This window comes from Contarinia nasturtii, unplaced genomic scaffold, assembly GCF_009176525.2.
Source record: "Contarinia nasturtii isolate CC-2019 unplaced genomic scaffold, AAFC_CNas_1.1 Cnas_scaffold_1240, whole genome shotgun sequence".
NCBI classification, from domain to species: domain Eukaryota; kingdom Metazoa; phylum Arthropoda; class Insecta; order Diptera; family Cecidomyiidae; genus Contarinia; species Contarinia nasturtii.
In genome coordinates, this window is record NW_022198581.1 from 2,884,232 (window position 1) to 2,907,401 (window position 23,170).

Genomic DNA, 23,170 nt, shown 5'->3' on the forward strand with positions numbered 1-23,170 from the left:
TTTACAAGCAAAAAAAAACTGTTCCAATTCTGTCGCTTTGATGGCATCATGGAATCTCATGACCGTCTTCTACTATAAGAATTGAATGAGAAATTTGAATTGTTTTAGCTTATAAGACCCAGAAATAAGAAATAGATGGATGAAAGAAAAAAACAATGGACTGCAATTTATCACACATATTTCAGATGGAATGATCACCACGACGATGTCTACTAAATACAACAACAAACATTTGAAAAACCATAGCAATTGGGCTACAACGATCAATGTTGCATCAACCCTGCGTTATGAAAATGGAAAAAATTCGTCTTCTTTTGAAAAGCTGACCGAATCAAACCATGTGATTGATTGCAGAAAAAATCTAAATTATTTCAACTCAGCCACTGCAAAGAGCATACAAATCTTTGATGGTTCTTTGATAAATCAGACAAATCCCACGCAATTGATATCTAATTCGAAAGCAACCAAAATGCAACGACATTTTACTTGTACCTATTGCCCATTCACGTGCACTTGGTTTTACGATTTAAAAATTCATCTGAGACAAAAGCATAAAATACCGAAATAACCACACACAAAAAAAGCAACTACGCCAACAGAAACATTTTCTGTGAACAATTGTTTTATACTTTACATAGCTAACGGATTCACAAAGACCCCTAAGCATCACACTAAAAACAAAACAATTTTGAATAAAAAATCAAATAATATTTACAAATTCAAAATTATCTAACCGCCCTTGCATTTTCAAATTCGATTGAATAATTGAAGATCGTTCTAAATTGCACGATACTTTTTTTTTGTAGCTGAATGTAGTCAAGTCAAAAGTAATATTGTTTCTGTAGACTTTATTCTGTTCCGTTTTGATTATATTTTATTACGATTTGATTTCTTAGATAAAAATCGGTCATTTGTATATGTAACGAGAAGCCTTTCTTCACCTTATTAATTTGCGTAAATTTTTTTCGTTTATGCGTAATACATTTTTTTTTCTTGTTTGATATTATTGATTCTTAATTAGTTTCTTAAATTAATCTAAGTGCATTTCTATCAATCAGAAACAACCAGTTTTCTGAATGAATTTTTTTTTTTGCGTTAATCTTATTTTCATTTCATCATTGTTTGTTTTTCTTTTCTTTCTTTTTCTTTCTATTGTTTCACCCCAACTAACACTTGATCACACCCACACATACACACACAAAATCGATAACACACACACATTCACACGCGAATTGTCCTTGGTGCTCCTTGAACAAAAAAAAAACCCCAATAACAAATCGTGGTTTTATAAAAAATTGGTCGATGTGATTGATTCATTGACAAATAAAAACAAAACATTTATATATACAGAGAATTTAACATGCACTCCAACGGTTTATTTGGATGGGGCTGGTAATAATGCGAATGGTGAACGCTTCTTTTGCATGGTTTGTGGCAAAAATTATTTGCGAAAGCGTCATTTGCAGCGTCATATGCGTGACGAATGCATTGGAATACCGCCACGTTTTGAATGTGAATTTTGCCCATCGAAATTTCGGCGAAAGTACCATTTGGTGCGACACTTGAATTCGCGACACAGTGATATGGTTACATCGGAAAATACAGGCATCAAAGTGAATACACGCATCAAAACGGAACTATCAGCTGCAGCCGCTGCTGCCGTTCATGCTGCACACCAAGCAACATCGACAAATGATGAAGACAGCGATTCAGCGGTAGCATCAACATCATCGGCCATTACAAATGAAAATCTTGTTATGAACGCAGCTGCAATGGCAGCAGCCGCCGAATTTGCCGCTAATTTTACAAAAGATTTTTCAGTTGATGCAATCATGATGAAACGAGAACCATCGGAATTGATACCCATGCCCGATCTCAAATTACTCGAAGAAATACAAAAGAAAGTTAATTTCGCCGTTAATCCTGATCTCTTTTCAACATTACGCCAAATGAATCCCATTAAGTATTAATAAGCAAACAAAAAACAAAAAACAAAACGAATCAATCAAAAACTGAGTCAATCTCAGCATGAAATAGAAAAAAGACACAGAGCACACAAATACTCGTCGGGTAAACCAAAACAAAAATCAACGACGCAGGGCCAATTGATTAATGATTGAAAACGACTTCATGAATTTAAGCCATTTCTTTTGCCACTTATCATTTCATTTTGCATTTTATTTTTCGCGACTTACTTTTACAATTTTTTTTTTCATTCTTCTTAATCATTTTGATTTAATCATTTTGTGTTTAAAATTGATGTAATTTATTTTATTAGTGATGATCAGACATTTGAAAATTAATTTTTTGACAAATGAAAGCCTAAAAATTGAACAAAAAGAAGATAAATAACAAATAAAAAAAAAAGCGAACAGCATCATATTTCATGTAAAAGGGTAAATATTTTTTGAAGAGAAATTGAACGAAATTTCAAGCCATATGGACCAGTCACAATTTTAAAATCTGTAATCAAACCAGTTACAATTTTTTCCCCATTTTTTTGTCTGATATAATACTACTTAATTTAATTTAATTTTTACCATTGCCATTTTTTTTATTTAGATAAGTTTTTTTTCATAATTTGCTTAAGTAATGCTTACTATGAACAACAAGATGAAAAAAAAGACACGAAACATGACACACAACGTTGATCATATCTTTTTTTTCTCGCGTTCATCGATATGAAAATACACACATACACACAACCACAAAATTTGAATATCGCATATTTCGTTTTTTAAGTGAAGTTACACGAATTTTGGCGCACGCCGAACGACAAAACGCTTAATTGTATTGTCACGAACAAGCGATGAGATATTGAGATTTTTTTTTTAGATGATAAAACAACATAATTTTGATACCTTTTTTTACTAATAATTCATTTTTTCTCACTCTCTTTTTAAAATATATATATATTATAACTTGCTAAAACCAAAACTCGAATAAAAGCATTAAGCCAAAAAAAAAAACAAACAAAACAAAATAAGACTATGGGTTATACTGAACGCAAAGCCGATGCACGTCTTTTTCATTATCGTTTTCCGTTGTTGACTGTTGTTCAATGTTATTGTTTTTATTTTGTTTTTCTATTTTTTTTGTTCAATTAATTTTTCATATGCAATGATTTCACATTTATTATTGCTTTTTTCAAACCGAACAAATTAATGTAAATTGTTTTATTTTTTCGTTCCATATAATATATATTCATTTTGCTCTATATGAAAGAAAATGCAAAATATTAACAATAATCATTAAATATACATCCCTTGTAACCAATCTCGCATGGATCGCATTATCCGATTTGTCTCCAAGCAAATTTCAAAACCAAAAAAAAAAAAATTGTGGTGTGTACATTTATGTGTGTTATATTGTGTTTCAGATGTGAATGATCTACGTTTGTCACACGAAGATAAGGTGTCCCATATCAACGGTAGTGGTGGTGGTGGTGATGGCAGTGAGCATGATCAATTAAAATTGGATTCTCCATTTCATCGGCGTCGCAATTGGTGGCTAAATACGCATACAACAATCCAAAAAGAATTGCTCGTGAATGCTGACGGACGATACGAGTGTCCACGCGATTATTGTGGTAAAAGCTACAAAGAGGCCAGTTCGCTGCAACGTCACATACGGTGTGTGCCATACTCAATACATTTCTTTTTAGTCAAACAAAAACCAAAATTGTCTCTCCCTTGTCTCTGTATCTATCTCTCTTTATCTCTCTCACACACACATTTCATTGATTGCAACAAAAAAAATTGAAACATGTGATTCGTTCGCAATTTACAAAGTTTGAACGAAATGGATAATATTGATATGCATTTGTCAATTGTGTGCGTGTACAAAACAAAACCTATCCCAACAAAAAAAAAAAAATAGAACCCAATGGTGCCATTTCATAAATTGTAATTTCGTTTCATTTTTGTCATATTATTCATTCCATACGATGCACATCAAATAGCTATGAATGCGGCGGACGAAAAAATTTCTGGTGTCATATGTGCGGCAAAGGTTTTTCGCAGAGTACACACTTGAAGCGTCACTCGGAGTCTGGTGTCTGCATGAAAAGCTATTTATAACTACTGATGTTGATCCATCGCAATTTGAAATGCGGATAAACGATGACAGCAACCGTGACGATGCTGATGCTGATGCCGCTGACAGACGAGAAAAGACTGAAAAAAAGCACACACTACAATGAAACTAAATGAAAACTAGAACGCACGATTTTCGAATCAATTTTTATTCGTTTCGAATGTGTTCCAAAGTCAAGCGCGATCGCAATATTAGCGCACTTAATTGTTCTAGTCGAATCAACGCTCCAATGTACCAAAAGAAAAAAAACCAAACACAACTGTAATATAGATACATTTAGAATGTTGCAAACGTAGATAGATGTTATGTAAATTTTAGACCGAACAGAATATGAAAAAAATCGAAGCCGAACAATCGATAAAAAAAGAAAAAGAAAAACAGTAAACGTAACGATAGTTTATTGGATGAAATTAAACATGATGACTGTTCGAACAGTTCATGAAACATGATGAAGAATAAATCAAAAGAAGTAAACAATATTTCAATTCGTGTGTTTTCTGTGCCAAATGCGGCCAAATCAATTCTTATATTCGATTATCTCTAGACTTTCGTTTTTATTTCGATAGATGCATCTCGAATCAAGTTCACTTTTTCTTTTTTTTTCATTGTCACATTTACTTTCAGAAATTATTGAATACAATACGATAATAATTGAGTCAGCGATCGAGTTGCCGCCGCAAAATAAACAATCAACGTGCCAAACAGTGACAACACAACATTATGATATTGTAACAACGACCGAGGACGGTGATAAGGTGACCGATCAAAATGATCACAACCAAGCCATCATTACAAAAGTGCAAATCGAACCAACAATACGACAACAAGCGAAAGAAATTGTATCATATCAACGCTTTGGTCGCAGCGACAAGAAAACCACTTCATATCCATTCAAGTGCCATTTATGTGGATTCAGTTGCCGATTCAAAGAATCGCTTCTATCACATTTCAAAGAAGTTCATCCGTATTAGTTAGACGTCGTCACCAATCAACCATGAACCGTTTGCGCGTTAGCCTTAAGGCCAGATAGACAAATCAAACAATTTTTTTTTTTGATAAATTAATGAATTGTTTCTCATCAGAGTATTGAATAAAATGCAATTTGGGAATTGATGTACATCGTGTGAACCGGAGAAAAAACTAAAACAAAAAAATTATGATCAAAATACTATTTCACCACAAAACAAAAACCAATCTAATCCATGTAAATAATTCTCTCTCTTTTAATTTCTTTAACCAACAACTCTATTTTTATATATTATAAGTTTAACTTCTTTTATCGGCACAGAAGTATTTTCTTTTCATTTTATTTAATCAAACTTTTGTTTTTGGAAGACCCCTGTAATTTTTATGTTCATATTAAAATTGTCATTTTTTTTAAGTTTTCGCATCTAAGTTTAAATAATCGATTGTCGTATATATCTTTTTTCTCTTTTTTTCTCTCTCTCTTCTCTCCATTTCTCGCTCTTCCGAATTTGATGCGGTTTTTAGTCGCCGGCATTTTAAATTCAGTTGCCATTCAGAAACGACTGATGCTGGACTTTTTAATCGATAATTGTACATTGAATTTGACACCAACGAGCAGACAAAGTACACCATCACCTCAACAGCCATTACAGCCGCTGCAACCATCGTCCGCCATTCCAACAATTTCACGTGCCACAAACGTTTATTCGTGTTTGAATAAATGCGGCCGTTCATATGATTCGTTGTCATCATTACAGCACCATATGCGTCTTGAATGCTCGTCCAACACACATCCACCGATAAAAATCGTTAAACAATTTGATTGCATTTATTGTGACGAAACATTTACGAGACGAGACAAACTTAAATTCCATATTCATGATAAACATCGTTCAATGATCGAGTAAATGATCATCACATCGATCGCATGAAACAAAACAAAAACCAATTCGGCTATGGCCGGCTATCAATGAAATGATATTTTGTATTAGTCGAACAATTTAGAATTAAAAAAAAAACGAATATTTTTTAAATAATCCTAACAAAATGATGCATATAAAAAGTCACAGATATAAATTAAATACACACAAAGAAACTAAAAATAAAAGAAAGTATCCAAAAAATGGAGATAAATATTTTAAAAAAACTTATTGTTTTTCATTGTATGCCATAGTATAATGAATTTTGCTTTGTATATACATTGAAATTTATATATAAATTCACTCGCTTTTCGATCGAACCCATCACAAACACAAAAATTGGAATCTAATTTGATGGACAATTTTTTTCTATTTCAGATACATATCAAGACGATGACAAACAACTAGAGTATCAACATAAAGAGATTACAGCGACAAGTCACAAAGCGGAAATATCAAATACAACGCCCTCACCACCCACATTGGCATCGAATTGGCCGCAACGCATTCAAAGTATGGTCGTGCAGAACGATGGCAGCATTATTTTGTGTGACAATGAAAGCGAAATGAATCGACGGCCACACATCGAAGTGGTCGAAATTCTATCACCAACAAACTACATTAGTGGTAAAGTGAACTACATTTGAATGATGACATTTCTCTCGATAATTTTCAATTTTCATTCTACTCTATCTATATCACTCAATCGATCATCCAAACCGTTGTCACTAAATTGACAAATCGTTTTACTGACTGCAGCTCCACAACCAATTTACGAACAAATGGATCCAAAAGCAAAAGATGTGAAAATTTACGATGCAAATCTAAATGAAAAATCGGATTCAACGGCAGTGATGACATCGAATGTGGTTGGAAAGCAACGATCGAATGTTGGTGCGATGAAAAAGCGACCATTGCATATGATGCCAAAACAAGTGAATAGCCAATCACAACGTTTCAATTGTCCGCGATGTGGAAAAGATTATTCACAACGAAAAAATATGCGCCGTCATTATCGGCTTGAGTGTGGTCAGGAGCCAAAATATCCGTGTCCAGTGTGCAATTTAAGATTTAAACGACACAATCAAATGAGTGGCCATATGCTTACACGGCATGGCATGAGAGATGTTCCCACTAAAGTGTTATTACCGGATGGTGGTGCATATGAAATTTGATTAAAACAACAGTGTTAAATTTAATTAATGAACAAATTGTGTTATGCAAAAGTTTTCCGAAAAAAACAACAACAAATAAAAAAAAGTGTGTGTGTGTGCATCGTCAAACAAAATGTTAATCGTAAGAAAATTTCGATTCTATTTTCTATTCTTTTTTTCTTCTTTTTATCATTGATGTCAATAGTTTTTCCGTTTTAATTTTTCATTATTTTCACTTTCTCGTTGAATTTCATTTCTATTTTTTGAATAAAATCTCTCACATCTCGAAAACAAAATGATCATCAATAATTTTGTTGTGTCTTCTCTCGTTTTAGTAGCACGATCGTGTGTATTACTGAGTGAGGACCACTTCTTTGATACATACATTGTATATGTCAATCACACACACACAGACACACTCAACCATTTTCGGACTCCTCGAAACATCACATCAAGCACTCGAATCATGTGATTTCTTTTAGATTGTAGAAAACTTTTTTTAGAAACGAAACGAAAAAAACCGGAAAGAAATTCTTTTTTTACTAAATATTTATATATATAAAAAAAAACGAAGATGCTTTGAATCATTGAATGAACGAAAACCGTCATGTTTAATATATACAGAAACAAAAAATAAAAATAATCATATCGAAAACATTTAAGAAAAACCGATGAAAAAAAATCAAAACCCGTTGTTTTTATTCCGTGTTTATTTGGTGATTATGTATGATATCTAGAGATAATTTTGTTTTTAGAGCAAATATCCAATTTGCGCTTAGAAATGTTTTTTTTTTATTCTTCAAAAAAACAAAGAAAATACGTAAATTTAATGCACTCTACAATATTAACCAATTTATCTTCGCCTTATCCTGAAATGTAAACATTTGCCAAAAACATAGATTTTTCCATTTAGTTTCACACAAAACCAAAAAAAAAAAAAATTCGATCAAATTTTTTCTAATGAACTTTAGATTTTTAATGAATGTATTTTTTCTTATTTCTTTGGAATTTTCTCTGTTTTTTCTTCCTTCGCACCCACACACACACACGCACACGTGAACGCACACAAACCATTTCAATAGATAAAACATTGAAACAATCTGGACTATTGGAAAACGACGACATTGTTGTATCACGCCGAGCAAACAGTTACGTTTTAACGGCAGTTGCCAAAACCAAAACATACAATTCGAAGAAAGCAAACGGACTGGAAACAATGCTTAAGAAAGCCGGAGCAGGTAATTTTCCAGCTTATTTTTTTGTTCGCCAACGAATCAAATTTGATTTCTGTTTAATTTGTGTATTTTCAGAAGGAATCACGGTGACAGCCGTTCGCAGTCGTCAATCAAACAGCACAGCCGATACCGATAAAGAGGCTGAAATCAGTTTCATTGCAACAAGTACAGTGTTCATTTATTTTCGTTTTCATTTCAATACCAAATTCATGCAATATTGTTTTCGTAGTCCGAAATGTCTCTTATCCCAATTGAATAACTAATCACAATCAATTTACTTTTGTGTTTATTGTAATTGTTTAGGAGATCCCAAAGTGCATACGATATTTGATCCTGTACAAGAGGCAAAGCGTCGCAAATCGTTGAATCAATCGTTGGCATCAAAGTCGATAAGTTCATTCACCGAAGAAGTTGAAGACTATATGGATATATCGGAATTGGCCGAATTCGAAGAGATTACATTTGACAATAGTCAAATGATGACGGCAATCATTGACAAAGAGGAAAATATTACTTTCACCCAAGACACAACAAACATGTCCAATGAATCGACTGAAAATTTTTCGATAATTGCCGCCGAAAATGTGATCGGCGGTGATGAGATAACATTCAGCGAAGGCAGCAATTCATGTACATTTAAGATTGAATATCCGTTAAGCGATTCATCGGTGAATTGTAGTGAAGAGAATAGTTCACAAGTGGATAAACCATTTGGATGTCGTCATTGTGGCAAAATGTATCGCTGGAAATCGACATTGCGACGACATGAGAATGTTGAATGTGGCGGCAAAGCACCATCATATGAATGTCCGTATTGTCAATATAAAGCAAAACAACGCGGTAATTTAGGTGTTCATGTACGTAAACATCATCCAGAAATGCCACAACTGGAATCACGACGCAAGAAGAACCAATAAATTTTCTGCATTGGAACTCTTAATTTTCATTTCGTTTTTCTCAATGCATCAGCGATGTGTTACAAATTTTTAAGAAATGAAACGGAAAACAGTTGATTTTTTCCCCCAAAATCAAGAAAATTTTAGTTTTGCAAGCAACGACTTTCAGTTTTTTATTTCTCGCATGTTCACAATCACACACATTTCCACGGAATTAACTCTTTTTAAAATGCAATTCAATATTCACAGTGACAGAAGAAAAAAAAAATGCAACACAATAAACAATGAAGAAGATCCATTTACGTGGTTAGATAATAGTCGTAGCTGTAAATAAGAAAAAAATTGATTTAGAAACAATGAGAATAAGAAGAAAATTGACCTAAGTGAAGTGTAGATGGGAAAATCATTCCCGCACTCATTTTTTTCTGAACTTATTCACACCAGAAAAAAAGAATTACAAAAAATCCTTGCAACTCTTGGAATTCGTTTAAATCATAAGAGATTCTATTTAGCAATTAATTGATAGATTTAAGACACACTTCAATCACGTTTCTCATTCAATCGTGTCACATTCAATCATTTTTTATCAACGTCGCCGATGCGCCACCATTGACGCCCACCTTCACTTTCGCTAACTTTTTCAACATTTATGATGTTCCTTTAGTTGCACGATATCCAGACAGACCATTTACTGCTTTCATTCATTTTATATTTCAATTTGATTTGTGAATTAGTTTCATTTTCGTACAATACTTTTTGTTTTAGACTAAGATGTGCTTGAATTGTATAATTATTTTTGACCAATCATATATAGTTTTTTTTTCTCTTGGCCATTGTATTTCATAGCTTTAACTTTTATTAGAAAAAAAAACAAACTTTAAATCAGAAGTAACAGTAAAAAATGCGAAGAAAAAAGTTGAACAAAACAGAGAGATTGAAGGCGAAATTTTCGCAAAAAGAACAAAAAAAAAATTACCGAAAACAATCGAAGAAATCTAGAGAAAATTTGCTATTCAAGTAAATAGGTATATGGTCTGTAAATTGAATGAAAAACAAAAACATTAAAAAGAAACAAAATTGTGTTTGTCTTTTATTACCCCTCTCTCTCTTTCAGCACGAATTTTCGCTTGTTTCCCTTTTTTGAACCCAAAATCACATTACTAATATAACATTGCTTATTTTTTAGGTATCGGCCAACGAGCGACATGAAATGAGTGGGAAAAATCAAGGACTAGAAATGATTTGGACGAAACATGTATTGCTGAAATGATCAAAGTGTAGATAACCGTGAGAGAAGCATACACATCGATCGAACATCCTGAGTAAAGCATTTATCTTGCAATTGATGTCCTTTTGTTGTATGTGTTTTATTGTTTTTAGTGTCGGCGTATGTTTTTTTTTACTAGTATTGTTATTCATATGATTATTTTTCCTTTTTTTTTGTTGATGTTGATGTTGATTTGCGTTGTTTTTTTTATTTTTTACCAATTCGAAAGAAAAACCATAAATTGCAAATAAAAAGCGAGTGTGAGTGAGACGTTGTTTGGAATTTATTTTTGAAAACATTTTATTTGTTCTTCTTTTTTTCCTCTATTTCTCTCTTTTCAAAAATTGTATTAATTATAATTTTTTTTCCTTCGTTATCTTTGTGCTTGTGCATTTTCGTTGCATATGTATTGAAAATGAAAGAAACACCACAAAATATCACATTTCACACAAATCACACGTTTCTGTTTTCCTTTTTTTTACTCTCACAAACACACCCCACACACATTCATTATTATTTGACACATGTTCTGTCTTTGGTGACGGCATTTTTTAGATTCATAAAAACAAAACCGCATTTTCCTAGTTGATCGGATTAATCAATCTCAAGTAAAAACAATTTGAATAGAAAAAAAAGCAAACCAAATTCGAATTTAATCCCAACATCTAACTGACCGAGTATCTTATTAATTCAGTAACATTTTCACCCATAATGATATCACACATTCACTTTTATTTGTCACACATTTTCATCAGCACACTTTTTCAAAATTGCTCACATACAATTGCTCATCAATAAAAACAAAATCCGTTCGAATAGTATTGATCGTCACATGCACACAGCCATGTGAAATATGCTCGATTCGATGTAAATTTTGTTTCAAAATGTTCACTTTTTGAAAGAAAGTGTCGTGTGAAATCAACACTCGACTCGAATCGAACACATTTCCGTTTAAAAAAATCAACTCATCTCATATTCGTTTAAACAAATTTTTTTTTCAAGTTTGCTAAGTCAAAGCAAATTGAACCAAAATGTTAAAAAAAAGACTAGGCGAACAAAAGTGATTAAGATTAAGCGATACAGAGTTTTTCTTTTGAAATATTGTGAATCAGTTCAGTTTTTGTTTAGTTAAATTTTTTTTTATTGTCACGACATTTCTTTCGTTTAATTGTTTGTCCACATTCTTTCAGTCTGCTTGTCAAATAATATCATGCTTCTTCCCACCGTGTGTTCCATCAAAATTAAAATCGAAATTATTTTTTTCTCTCTCCTCTCTCTCAACATTTTTCATCCTCGCATGTTTTAGTGCCCGAAGATTTGAGCATAACACGCATTGCCGGCCTACCATGGGAACAATGGAGTTCACACATTGCAATGCCATTAGTAACGCAATTGAGAGAAGGAATCCATCCATTACTTTTTCCAACCGATCTAACTGTAAATCCAATCGCATCCGCATTCGATGACAAGAAATCAATCAAATTACTGTCGCCTGTAAGTAAAATGCTTACACATATACCAAATAATAAAATATATGCTTGAAAATCAACTAAAATTAATGGCATTTTATTAATGTACAAACTCGATATGTACTCGAGTACAGTTTTTATCATTACAAATATTAAATGACATTTTCTATTTTTATCTCTCTCATACATTTTCAAACAGTCGACCCATGATCGTAGTGGAACGAATAGCAATGCAAATACATCGTCTGGTAGTGGAAATGATCAAGGTGGATACATGTGTCCAGCTCCCGAATGTGGTCGGGTCTATAAATTGAAATCGTCGTTGCGAAATCATCAAAAATGGGAATGTGGCAAAGATCCACAGTTTCAGTGTCCATTTTGTGTATATCGTGCCAAACAAAAAATGCATATCGGCCGTCATATGGAGCGAATGCATAAAAATAATGCGGCCATGCTAAAAGCGGCCGCTGCAGCTGTTGTAGCAGCCACAGCTGCCGCAGCAACCGGTATCAAACGTGAAGAAGAAAATTCGTCCGACAGCTATACAGCTTCTGACAAAGAATAGAATTAATGTTATCGAAATTTCTTTGCCCGGAGCAAGGGTTTATTTACTCATATGAAGATGAAGGGAAACAAAAAAAAAGACAATCAAAAGACAATTTTTTGAATGAATTTCATATTCAAAATATATGAGATCTGTAGGGATATCTGAATAATAATGACGAAGAAAATCAAACGAAAACCGAGCAAGAAAATTTAACATGTAAATCCTCAATCAGCGCCTACACCTATTATTATTTTATTTTTATTTTTTTTGATACATTGCATTCCAATAACTTCAAATGCGTCTTTCGTTTTCTTCTTATTTTGTTTAAATTAACATTCAAAAGATATAACAGTATTTTCGGTATTCTATATACACAACAATTTACCTTTAAATTGAGGATTTAAAATCTGCTAAAAATTGAGGATTTAAAATCTGCATATATATATATATAAATTAGATGAGAGGAATTAGTTCAAAGAAGAAATAAAACTATTTATAGTCGATAAGCGATAGAAAGACAAATTGAACGCGACGAAGACGGGCAAAAAAAAGACAAATAACAGTCAACAAGGAAAATGATACGGGTGTCATATTTACAAGTGAAACAAAAAAAAAATCGGTATTTTTGTACCATTCCATTTATTCACAAATGAATTTCATTTGTTTTGTTATTGTTTTTTTTTTTCTTCTTTCTACACATTTGAATATTTTTTGCCGATTTTGTAGTTAGTGGATTATAAATCCTTGTTTTCAATCGATGTCGAGCAAACATATATTCTTCTTCGATATGCCATTTCGAGCATTTTGTACAGCTGTGTAAATTAATAATTGAAACTCAATTGATGCGCGAAAATGAAAACAAAAACACAAACGAAACATTAAACACGGGTATATTTGAGATACAAAAAGGGGAAATATCCTTTTTCTATCTTTTCTGTGGTAGAAAAGCAATAATATTAACAAAAAGAGAAATATATAGTGTAAATGAAATTAAATTGAAATATATAAATATCCGATAGATTATTAAACATGAAGAAGGTTACCGTCCTCTAGAAATTATAGACATACAAAATGAAAAGAAAAACCAACTCAATTCACACTCAATCAATCAAGTGACATTGCAATATGCAGCTCAAACTATTAAAGATTTTAGCCGTAACGTAATTAAACTACCTCAACTATATCACACATACACACACACATCACAATCACATTTGCAAATCTCTAAAGCAAAATCAGCTATTACAACATAGTCCTGCTATCCCTCCCCCCCAAAAAAACACCAAAATATTTAAAGTTTCAAACTTTTTGTTTGGTACATTTTTTTCCTCTTTTCGTTTAAATTATATTGATCCCCTATACCATTTGATTCGAGTCAAATTTTAATAAAAGTCCACGTTTTAAACACAATTGAGAAAATAAAGCGACGAGATTTCTCGAAAGCGCCATATACTTGGATGTTTGTGATACGCATACGAATTTCATGTAGCCATTTCCACGTTTACCTTGTAAAAATACGGACAAACGATGAATTTAAAAAAAAAAAAAGAATAACACGAAACATAAAAATCAACTGGCAAAAATCAAGACAAGCACATTACATTAAATTATAAAATGAAATAATGTGGCATTCCAAAATGAAACTAATCAATAGTAGTCCCAATTTAAAATTGAAAATTTTCCAATGAAATGAACAAAAAAAAATCTAATTTTTCTTTCTTTTTCGTTATATTGAAAACCACTACAGCAACAAAAAAAAAACAATTACTAATCTTTATCGTTTTTATTAGCACCTAAGCCATTATAAATAATGTCAAATATATATGTAGTTTCTAGCATGGCATAATTTATAAGAAAATGCAAAGACATAAATGTTTATGTTTTTTAACTTTTCCACATGAAAAATGCTATTATTTTTATATATATGCATAAGTTTCTAACTCGCAAGTTGTTAAATTGCAATGGATTTTTACACGCACACAACAAACACACATTTATTTTTTTTTTTTTATTAACTGTCGAATTTTGATTTGAAAAATCATTGAACCGAATAAGTGAAGTTACCCGATTGAAAAAGAAAACAAGTGAAATAAAGATGGTAGATATAAAGAAAATAATTGAATGAAATAAAATTAGGATAAGAAAATGTGAACATGTGGTGATAGAGAATTGCATCCGGGTGATAGCACAAATTGAACCACAAAACATAATGGTGCTAACATCCGATCGAAGTGGAAAAATATGCGTACAATCTGCAAATATACTCAAACTAGTTGATATTTTGTGTCTTGAATGCCGTTTTTTGCTTTCACAGAACCACAACACAATTTCGATTGGAGTAACGCTATGGATATTGAATTTAGTAGAAGCATAGAGGCCATACTATTTTACACTTTGGCACTTTTTTTTTGAATAGGCATGTTTTTAGTATAGATCGAGAGAAGAGAAAAGCGATCGGTTCATTAAAAATGAAAGTAAACGAGAAATGGAAACGATATAGGAATTAACGCGAAACGCTCTTTTGGTATAAATATACGCAATGAACAAATTTGACATAAAATTCACTTTAGGCTAAACAATTTTTTTTTCTTTGAAAATATTAAAAATTTAACTTTTTTAACTGGTGACGGAACGACAAAAAAAATCTACGAAACTAAACAAACAAAAAAAAAGATATTAAAAAGTGTCTAAATTTTTCCATTTTTTCCAAAAAAAACAACAACATTAAGTGATATTTCAATGAAAAGAACAAACGTTTTATGATGATGATTCACTTTTTTTTCACAACAAACAAAAGTATTTAACGAAAAGATTTTAAGATATGCGAAGTTTTAAGTCACCAAGTCTCAGGACCAAGCAAAACAACAAGTTCGTGCGATTCGATGTGAAATGGCTTAACAATTGCCATGGTTAAACTTTATGATAGCTTAAATAAACAAACAAAAAAAGAGAAACATTCACACAAATTTAAGATCTAAGCAACTACCGTACTAAAACAAAACTGCTTCTTTCCATTCCTAATATGTTTTTGTTTCAACATATACCAATTATATCTGATTAAAGAAAAAGAAAAAAAACCACACACAAACACACACATGTTAGTCTGTTGTTAAATTTATTTCTTTGGTTTCATTACAGCTTTCGAATCGATCGATTGGGAATTTATCATTAACAATTGCCTATTCTAATTCAGATCTTTTTTCTTTTTTAGGTGATGACAGCCAATTGGATGATGGCAGAACACTTCTAATTGAAAGATGTTGTGATTTCTCTCGTCTCGCTATCTCTCTATCTCTATATGCGTCACTTGGTGTCGACCATTTAATTGTGTATGTGTATAATATAACCAACTTGTGTTTTGATTCTGACTGGACCCTTCTGTATGATGCTCACTGACGATCAAACTATTTTAAGTTCAATATACTTCCATTGTAAATTGAGTTATTTTTCTCTCAAATTTTATAATTTATTTAGATTTGTGAGAGCTCAATGATTTATTTTGTGCATAAGTAAAATGAAACATACTCGATATGCTCAGGAAAACACAAAAAATCAAAATGTTGCATTTTTTTACCCTTAAACCTATATATCAATCAAATTCGTTTTGCGTTGTTTGTTGTTGTTTTTTTTTCTCAACATTAATCAACTGTGTTTTTTTTTTAATTCTCGTGTCATTTGTGTGGTTTTTTTGTGCGTTGAACGGCAGTTTTCTTAAAATGCGTTTTTATGCCGTTCAACAGCCAACATTGTATTTTTATAACTAATTTTCATTTTGTTTTTTTTTTCTCTCTAAGTGTTTGTGTGTTATTGTATCGAATCACCAATCAAACTATTGTTTTAATCAAAAGTGTGTTTCGTTCATATTTCATTGTGGCAAAAGGTCATGAAAATAAATTGCAAACGAAGTTAAAATTTCGAACGAACATGAACATAAAATATGATCGAGACACTGTCATCAAGTTCATAAATGGCATTCAGATATAATGAGCATCGACACATCATCATCGTTATATCACCTAAACTGTATGTGCTTTTAGTGTTTTTTTTTATTGTGGGAATAGCGAAAGTAAATCAAATGATTGAAAATATGTTGCCGAAGTTTGATAATGTGCGCTATATGTTTCCGGCGGTGTATTTTGTGTGTACTGTAGCGGTGTTGTAATTTATGCGTGTGAAATAGACGAGCATCATCATATCACTCACGCATTTATTTTTGTTTAAAAAAATTGTCGTAAATACACGTTGGTTCATTCATCTCCACTTGCACTTTGTACGCGCGTAATTCAAGCAGCCATAACCGTAAGCTTCAAACCAGAAAAGAAATGTCGTATCGTTTGTTTTGTCTGTTTTTTTTTTTTTAATTCGAAATGGTTTGTTTTTACTCCCGTTTGAAATAACTATGTCATTCATGATTCATGTCGCACTTGTCGCACATTTTATTGATCATACGAACTGCATTCATATTCAAAAGCGATCAGTCTAATTTCACGTTCCCAGACATTTATGTGGCATTCTTATAATACATTCATCCAAAATAGATTTAAAAAAAATTGTTGTTTTTCGTCATGTCCTTTGTGTTTTGTTTTCGCTTTTTCTTACTAATTTTTTTTCATATTCAAAATTCAAATTCAATTTTAACTCTTTTGTTTTCGTCCCATTTTCATATGATGACGGAAAATTTGTTTGCAATATCAGAGGAGTTTCCATCCTTCACTCACTCTCTCATTCGTTCACGCTCCTCTTTTTTTTTTCAAATCACTTGAAATGCAAACAAAATGCCGAAACACGAAAGACGTTTGTTTTTCTTTTTGTTTTTTTTTATTGGTTCGTTGTTATTTTCAAATGAGTTTTCCTACTATGTTTTTTTTTCTTTATTTTTTCTTTGTTTATTTTTTCTCTATCTCTTACTCTCGCTGTTTCGTTCGAATGTTGCAGTCATCGGATACGACCAACCGTGCGATTTACGTTTGCTTACACCGGCAACATGTTTGAAAGAATTATCGGAACCCGTTATAACGACCAAATCACCGCCAAATCTTTTACTTCTTAAAACTGATATCGAAACACAAACCGTTGAACGCACATCACCGCGTAAACATCCAATAAGCGCCACTGCTGGAGCAACAGCAACATCTGCATCAAACAATAACATTTTTATGTGCAAACAATGTGGTAACTCGTATGCTCGACCGCACAGTTTGAATCGGCACATTCGTTTCGAATGCGGCGTTGAACCGAAATTCGAGTGTCCCATCTGTCGCAAAAAATCCAAACACAAACATAATCTTGTGCTACATATGCGAACCCATCAACATCGATGATTTGCAACGATATAAGCGCGCACAATTTTTTACACCGATTTTTTTTTTTTTCGAAATTTTATTATTTTTTTTTCTTAAGATTCTTTCTTAGAAATCACATCAGACTCAATCGCATATTTTGATTTCAATATGGAATTTTGCAAATTGAATATGTGATTCAATGATAACACATATAGCACCAATGTTAATGCCAGTTTTAGAAAAAACAATCAGCAGCCTCTGAGAGGTGCTAACAAACCAAACAATACAGTATCTTTTGTTGGATATGATGTACTGTGATGCTTCTGATACAAAACAAAAACCACAATACGTATATACAAAATTGATCCGATCATTCAAATGAAATGCAAAGAGATGTGAATGTTACCTTCTCTTTTTATACGAAAGAAAAATGAGCAAGAAAAAACTTTCTTTTTATTGCCTTAAATCTACCACAAAATAAAACATGCCAAGAATTTGTGATAAAAAAAAACGAAAAGAAAAAATAATTACCAAACTTGAAATCAGCAAGTTGATTGAGCAATGAAGACAAAAACGAAAGAATTAGATGCGTCTATATCGGGGTATTTCACATGTGTTAATTTATGAGTGCAAATTATGAAGGTATTTGGATGATCTTCTTTAAAACACCACCGTTAACAATAAAAAAAAAAAATATGATTCTATTACAAAGTGTGAACTTCCAAAAAGTTAAAAAAAATGAATTAGAATTTATTATTATAGTTTGATAAGTGAATTTTCTTCTCATGGTTAAAGAAAGAAAATTATGTTTGCTGGTTAAAAGTAGAAAAAAACGATTATTTCATGAAAAATCGACTGTGAAAGTGAAGCGGACGCAATCCGTAAAATTTTTCCAAATATGATTGGATGTTATAGAAGAAAAAGCAAAGAAACTGAGAGATAATATTGAAAGAGTACAATTTTCATCAAACAATGAGTTTTTTTTGGATTGTAAATACACACTTACACACCAATAATGAAATGCGATGATTTATATTAAATAAAGTTAAAATATTTAAGGGTGAAAAAAAGGATACAACGGAGCACACGATTGTACATATGATAAATGAATAGATTTTAAAAATGATGAAAATGCAGTTACTACAAACACGGGCAGCTCAAATCGATTGAAATTGTTTGCTCATTTTTATTCAATCGTTAATTAATTTTTTTTTTGCACAAGCACACGTACGCACACAGAATTTAAGCTGATTTATTTTCTTTTTATAGTTTATAGAAACAAGCAACTATCGAATTTATTTGCAATGGTCATGTTTCCCTTTTAATTTTCATTTTGTTTCGTCCACAATTTTGTGGTCAATGTAGTTAAATAATAATAAAAAAGATGTTAAGTAGTTTTTACGTACATATTTGACTTGAAGTTCAAGAGTTGTATTGAAATTTCTAATGTTCCCAAATGATACAATTGGCTGGATACACGAAATAACTTTGAAAGACTCGCAAATATCCATGCGGTTTTATTCGCATACGCACAATATGATATCTCTAAGATTCTATAAAAAAACGTATTTAACTTATTTTTGACGGCGGTTTTTTGACTGGGTGATAGTATAAATTGTAAATTAGTTAGTCATTGCAATGAGCATATTCGTAAAATTGGAATTGAAACGATGATAAATGTAGTTGAATTTCAAAATGAGCCAACCAAATGAAATCCATTTATGAAATTGGCAAATTTGTGCAAAAACTTCTATAAAACCATATTGCACCCATTATATTTATTGTCACACCAAACGAATGAATTCCAAATTTGATTTAAAAAAAAAAGTTGAATCAACTACGCGTCATGGTGGTTTGCAGTTCAATTTTCAAATCGTGAAATACACGAAACTAATTGTGCTATGAATGTCTCAATTAAGAGTTAAATCATTAGGAAAACTCAAAAGAAAAATGTTGTATTCGTAAAAACATAGAAAAAAAGGGGCGATGATCAAAATTGTTCGTCATCGCCACAGAAAAACCAATAACGATCGCTCAAAATCACAATTGAATATCAAATATAACATACGCATTATTTGCAAAAACAAGAAAAAAAAACCAAATTTCAGCGTTCAGACTTATTATTTACATTTTTTTCTCTCTCATGAAAATATTAAACAAATTATTTGCATTTTATTCGTCAAATTGCAATTATTGATTCGGTTTTGAATGAAGTCAAGCAAATTACAAAGAACATTCGCTCAATGAATATTTTCTAATGATAAAAAAAATGTAATTTGTGTTTTAGATGTACCGTCTTGGGCATATTTGGTTCAAGACACTGAATCCGATGAAGAAGACGATCAATTGCAAACCATATCAAATCCACAAAACCCTAGTATATATCAATGCGAGCATTGCAATCGAACGTAAGCACTGATTTTTTTTGTTTCAAACGCAAACTCAATCACACAAATCCTAACTATTTATCAAAAAAACCACACAAACGCCAAATTTTACTAATGCAAATCTATTTGATATTTACTTTCTTTTTCTTTCACCCACTTGATTTTGCACAGATATCAACTGAAATATTCATTGCATCGACATTTACGACATGCATGCCGTTCAAATAAAACTGGCCAAAATCTATCCAAAGCATACAAGTGTTATGCGTGCGACAAATGTTTCGCATATCGATTTTTAGTGTCGCGTCACATAAAAAAAGTTCATCATTTCATGCCCGATCGAACGAAAATCAAATCGTGCGCAAGGAGCGAACGTTTCACTGACACATTTTGAAAATGTTAAATAAACAATTTGTACTTAAGCTATTTTATAGTATAGATAAGAATCTAGGGTTTAAACGTAAGCAATATTGAAAATGTCGGTTTTCCTCTATTGCCAAGAGATTGCTTGAAAAAAAAAAACAAACGAATAACCAAACAAAATACCAAATTTTTTTAGTGCTAAATTTTACTGTTTATTGACAACGATTCCGAAGAACGGTGTTAAAACATGCCTTTTCTGAAAAGTATTTTATTTTGCTTTTAAATTTGTAAAAAAAAATCTTATTTAACGCCAAATCTAATGATTATGATGAATCAATTCTGCATAGCAGTTATAATGATCATTCAAATGCAAAATTTTCGTAAAATACAAAAAACTTGGACTATTCGTGTGGATTATTTACATAGGCCCAAAGTACATAATAGAATTGCAACCAGGACTAATCAGTTTTCATGCGAGTGTTCTAGCCGCTTTTATGTCATTTCATACACTCAGTGACACAAATAGTGTGATGTCCATGAGTAATTGAATAATAAATGTAATGAAAGATCAGTTCCGTCAGTGTAAAAAATTGGCCATTTCATCAGTTTCATCGTCGATAAAACTTGATCCACAGTATCCATAAAGTAATCAATACCCCTGGCTTACATCACAACAATCCAAATGCCCATAATGCTTGCATGGCTAAAGATCACAAATATTGCTTAACAAAATCATATGCGTATCGAACATTCCGTGCTCATTCAGTCATTTAATGCTCTTTTATAAGTTCAGCATTTTGAACACCAGTTTAAGAATTAAGATGCATTTGATTTCGGTCTCATACGAGAAGAAATGTTATTTTTGTTTGCACATAAATGAATTTTGCGAAGAAAACGAAAACTTAAGATAGGCACAAGACGAAGAAAAATTCCATTCAAATTTCATAAGAGACGCTACAAATCAAAGCAATCATATTTTTCAGTTGTTTTAGCATTAAAATTGTTGATTTTATTTAGCACAATAAAGAATTCTATTGAAATTTAAACAAAAATAAAAACCGGAAAAGTGTTTCCACACACACACACACAACACATACATCCATTTTGATTACGCAGGGGGACGAACAATTCGATTTTCATATGCCGTATTTATTTCTCTAACTAATCGAAATTCTTTTCTTTTATATTTTTAGGTAAATTTCGATTGACAGAATTGCCTGTCGGTTTGTTTGGAACAAAAAAGAGTAGCCAATTCGGGTTCGAAGTCAGAGAAAATCGAACCAAATGTACCGATTTGATTCCATTTGATCGAGCCATTATCGGGAGATGATTCTCACGTATTGAGGCTTTTGTGGAATTTTAGACTGAATTTTCCTCTTAGAGACAGATTACAAAGAAAAAGAAACACACACACACACACACAATCCATACAAATTCCGTTCAATAAACTCATATCAATATCAACTGATAGAAAAACAAAACCAAAATAAAAACCACTCTAATTCATTTTCCCTCAAAAACTAAGAAACAAGAAACCAAATACAAAATAAAAACACTTTTCATTTTTCTTTAGCTATATATGCCGTTTAAAGCGCATTTTGAGTAGCTTTTAATTCCTTTTTTTTATAAATTTAGTTTAACTTTTGTTCGTTTCAGACAAAATTGCGAATGTTGTAATTTTATTTGAATTTTTTAAACAATTGATTTTGATGTGTTGTGTAATGTTATGCATTTAATTAAATTTTGTTGTTGTTGTTGTTGCGTTAATTTATCATTTTATTGCAGATGTTTTTTTTTTCGTTTCAAATTAAGTTTAATTTATTGTTGTGTTTTTTTTTCTTGATAACTTTTCTAGTTCAAATTTTTAGAGCAACAGTATATAGATTTATTTTAAGTTGTTATTCTTCAAAGGAATAGGAGTGATGAATTTATTTTCTTTGGCACTTAATTGTGTGCAGAAAATGAATTTAGTTTTTCTTTTCTTTATCGTCAATCCAAAAATGACTGCAGTGCATCAACAAAGGATTCAGTCTGTAGATCATATATATTTGTTTTTAAAATCTAACAATTTAGAGTTGCTTCAACGTTTCTGAATGTATTCGCTCTTTTTTATAAATTCTCTCTCGTGTGCCCAGTAGATTCAAATTAGTAGATACACAACTAACTCGTGCATAATTTAATGAAAATCATTTCTTTTCTCTTTTCTCCTCCTTTAAATCATCGTTATCACCATCATCAAATGCTGTTGCTTATCAAAATGATCGAATGTAGGTAAAGCCGTTAAGAAAAAGCCAAAAATCAACACCACAGGATTGGTTACATTATCCGGAGCATTGGCAAGCACACCAAAAACCCCAAACACTGCAAATACGGTAACGGAAATTGCAACAATAATACCAACGGCCATTTCGACCCCGATTCAAAGTGCTGCCACAAAAAAAGATGATCTAGAGCTATCGGCCAAAGTAAATAATATTGTTGTTGCAGGCAATGCATTGCCACACGGTACGAACTGTTCATTTAGCAATAAAAAACTGAATATGCTTGATTGCATTTATTCCGAAACATATGGTGGCCATCGCGGAAAAT

At 31.8% G+C, this 23,170-nt stretch overlaps 1 protein-coding gene across 13 annotated transcripts in view; it reads left to right on the forward strand.

Moving 5' to 3' along the window:
• The window catches only part of LOC116345011 (longitudinals lacking protein, isoforms A/B/D/L-like), an 85,969-nt gene that overhangs the window by 27,677 nt on the left and 35,122 nt on the right, over positions 1-23,170 (forward strand). For 4 of the 13 annotated variants that reach the window (XM_031773984.1, XM_031773989.1, XM_031773985.1 and 1 more), the window contains exon 7: positions 22,853-23,086. The exons of 5 other annotated variants lie outside the window; for them this stretch is intronic. In XM_031773984.1, coding sequence (XP_031629844.1) covers positions 22,853-23,086 — 234 coding nt within the window. Of the gene's footprint in view, positions 1-1,350; positions 2,213-6,359; positions 6,609-6,740; positions 7,278-7,470; positions 7,726-8,217; positions 8,374-8,445; positions 8,536-8,673; positions 10,315-11,839; positions 12,028-12,201; positions 12,646-22,852; positions 23,087-23,170 lie in introns of those variants that run through there. 4 more of the 13 variants (XR_004201476.1, XM_031773988.1, XM_031773994.1 and 1 more) reach the window with 4 other exon arrangements.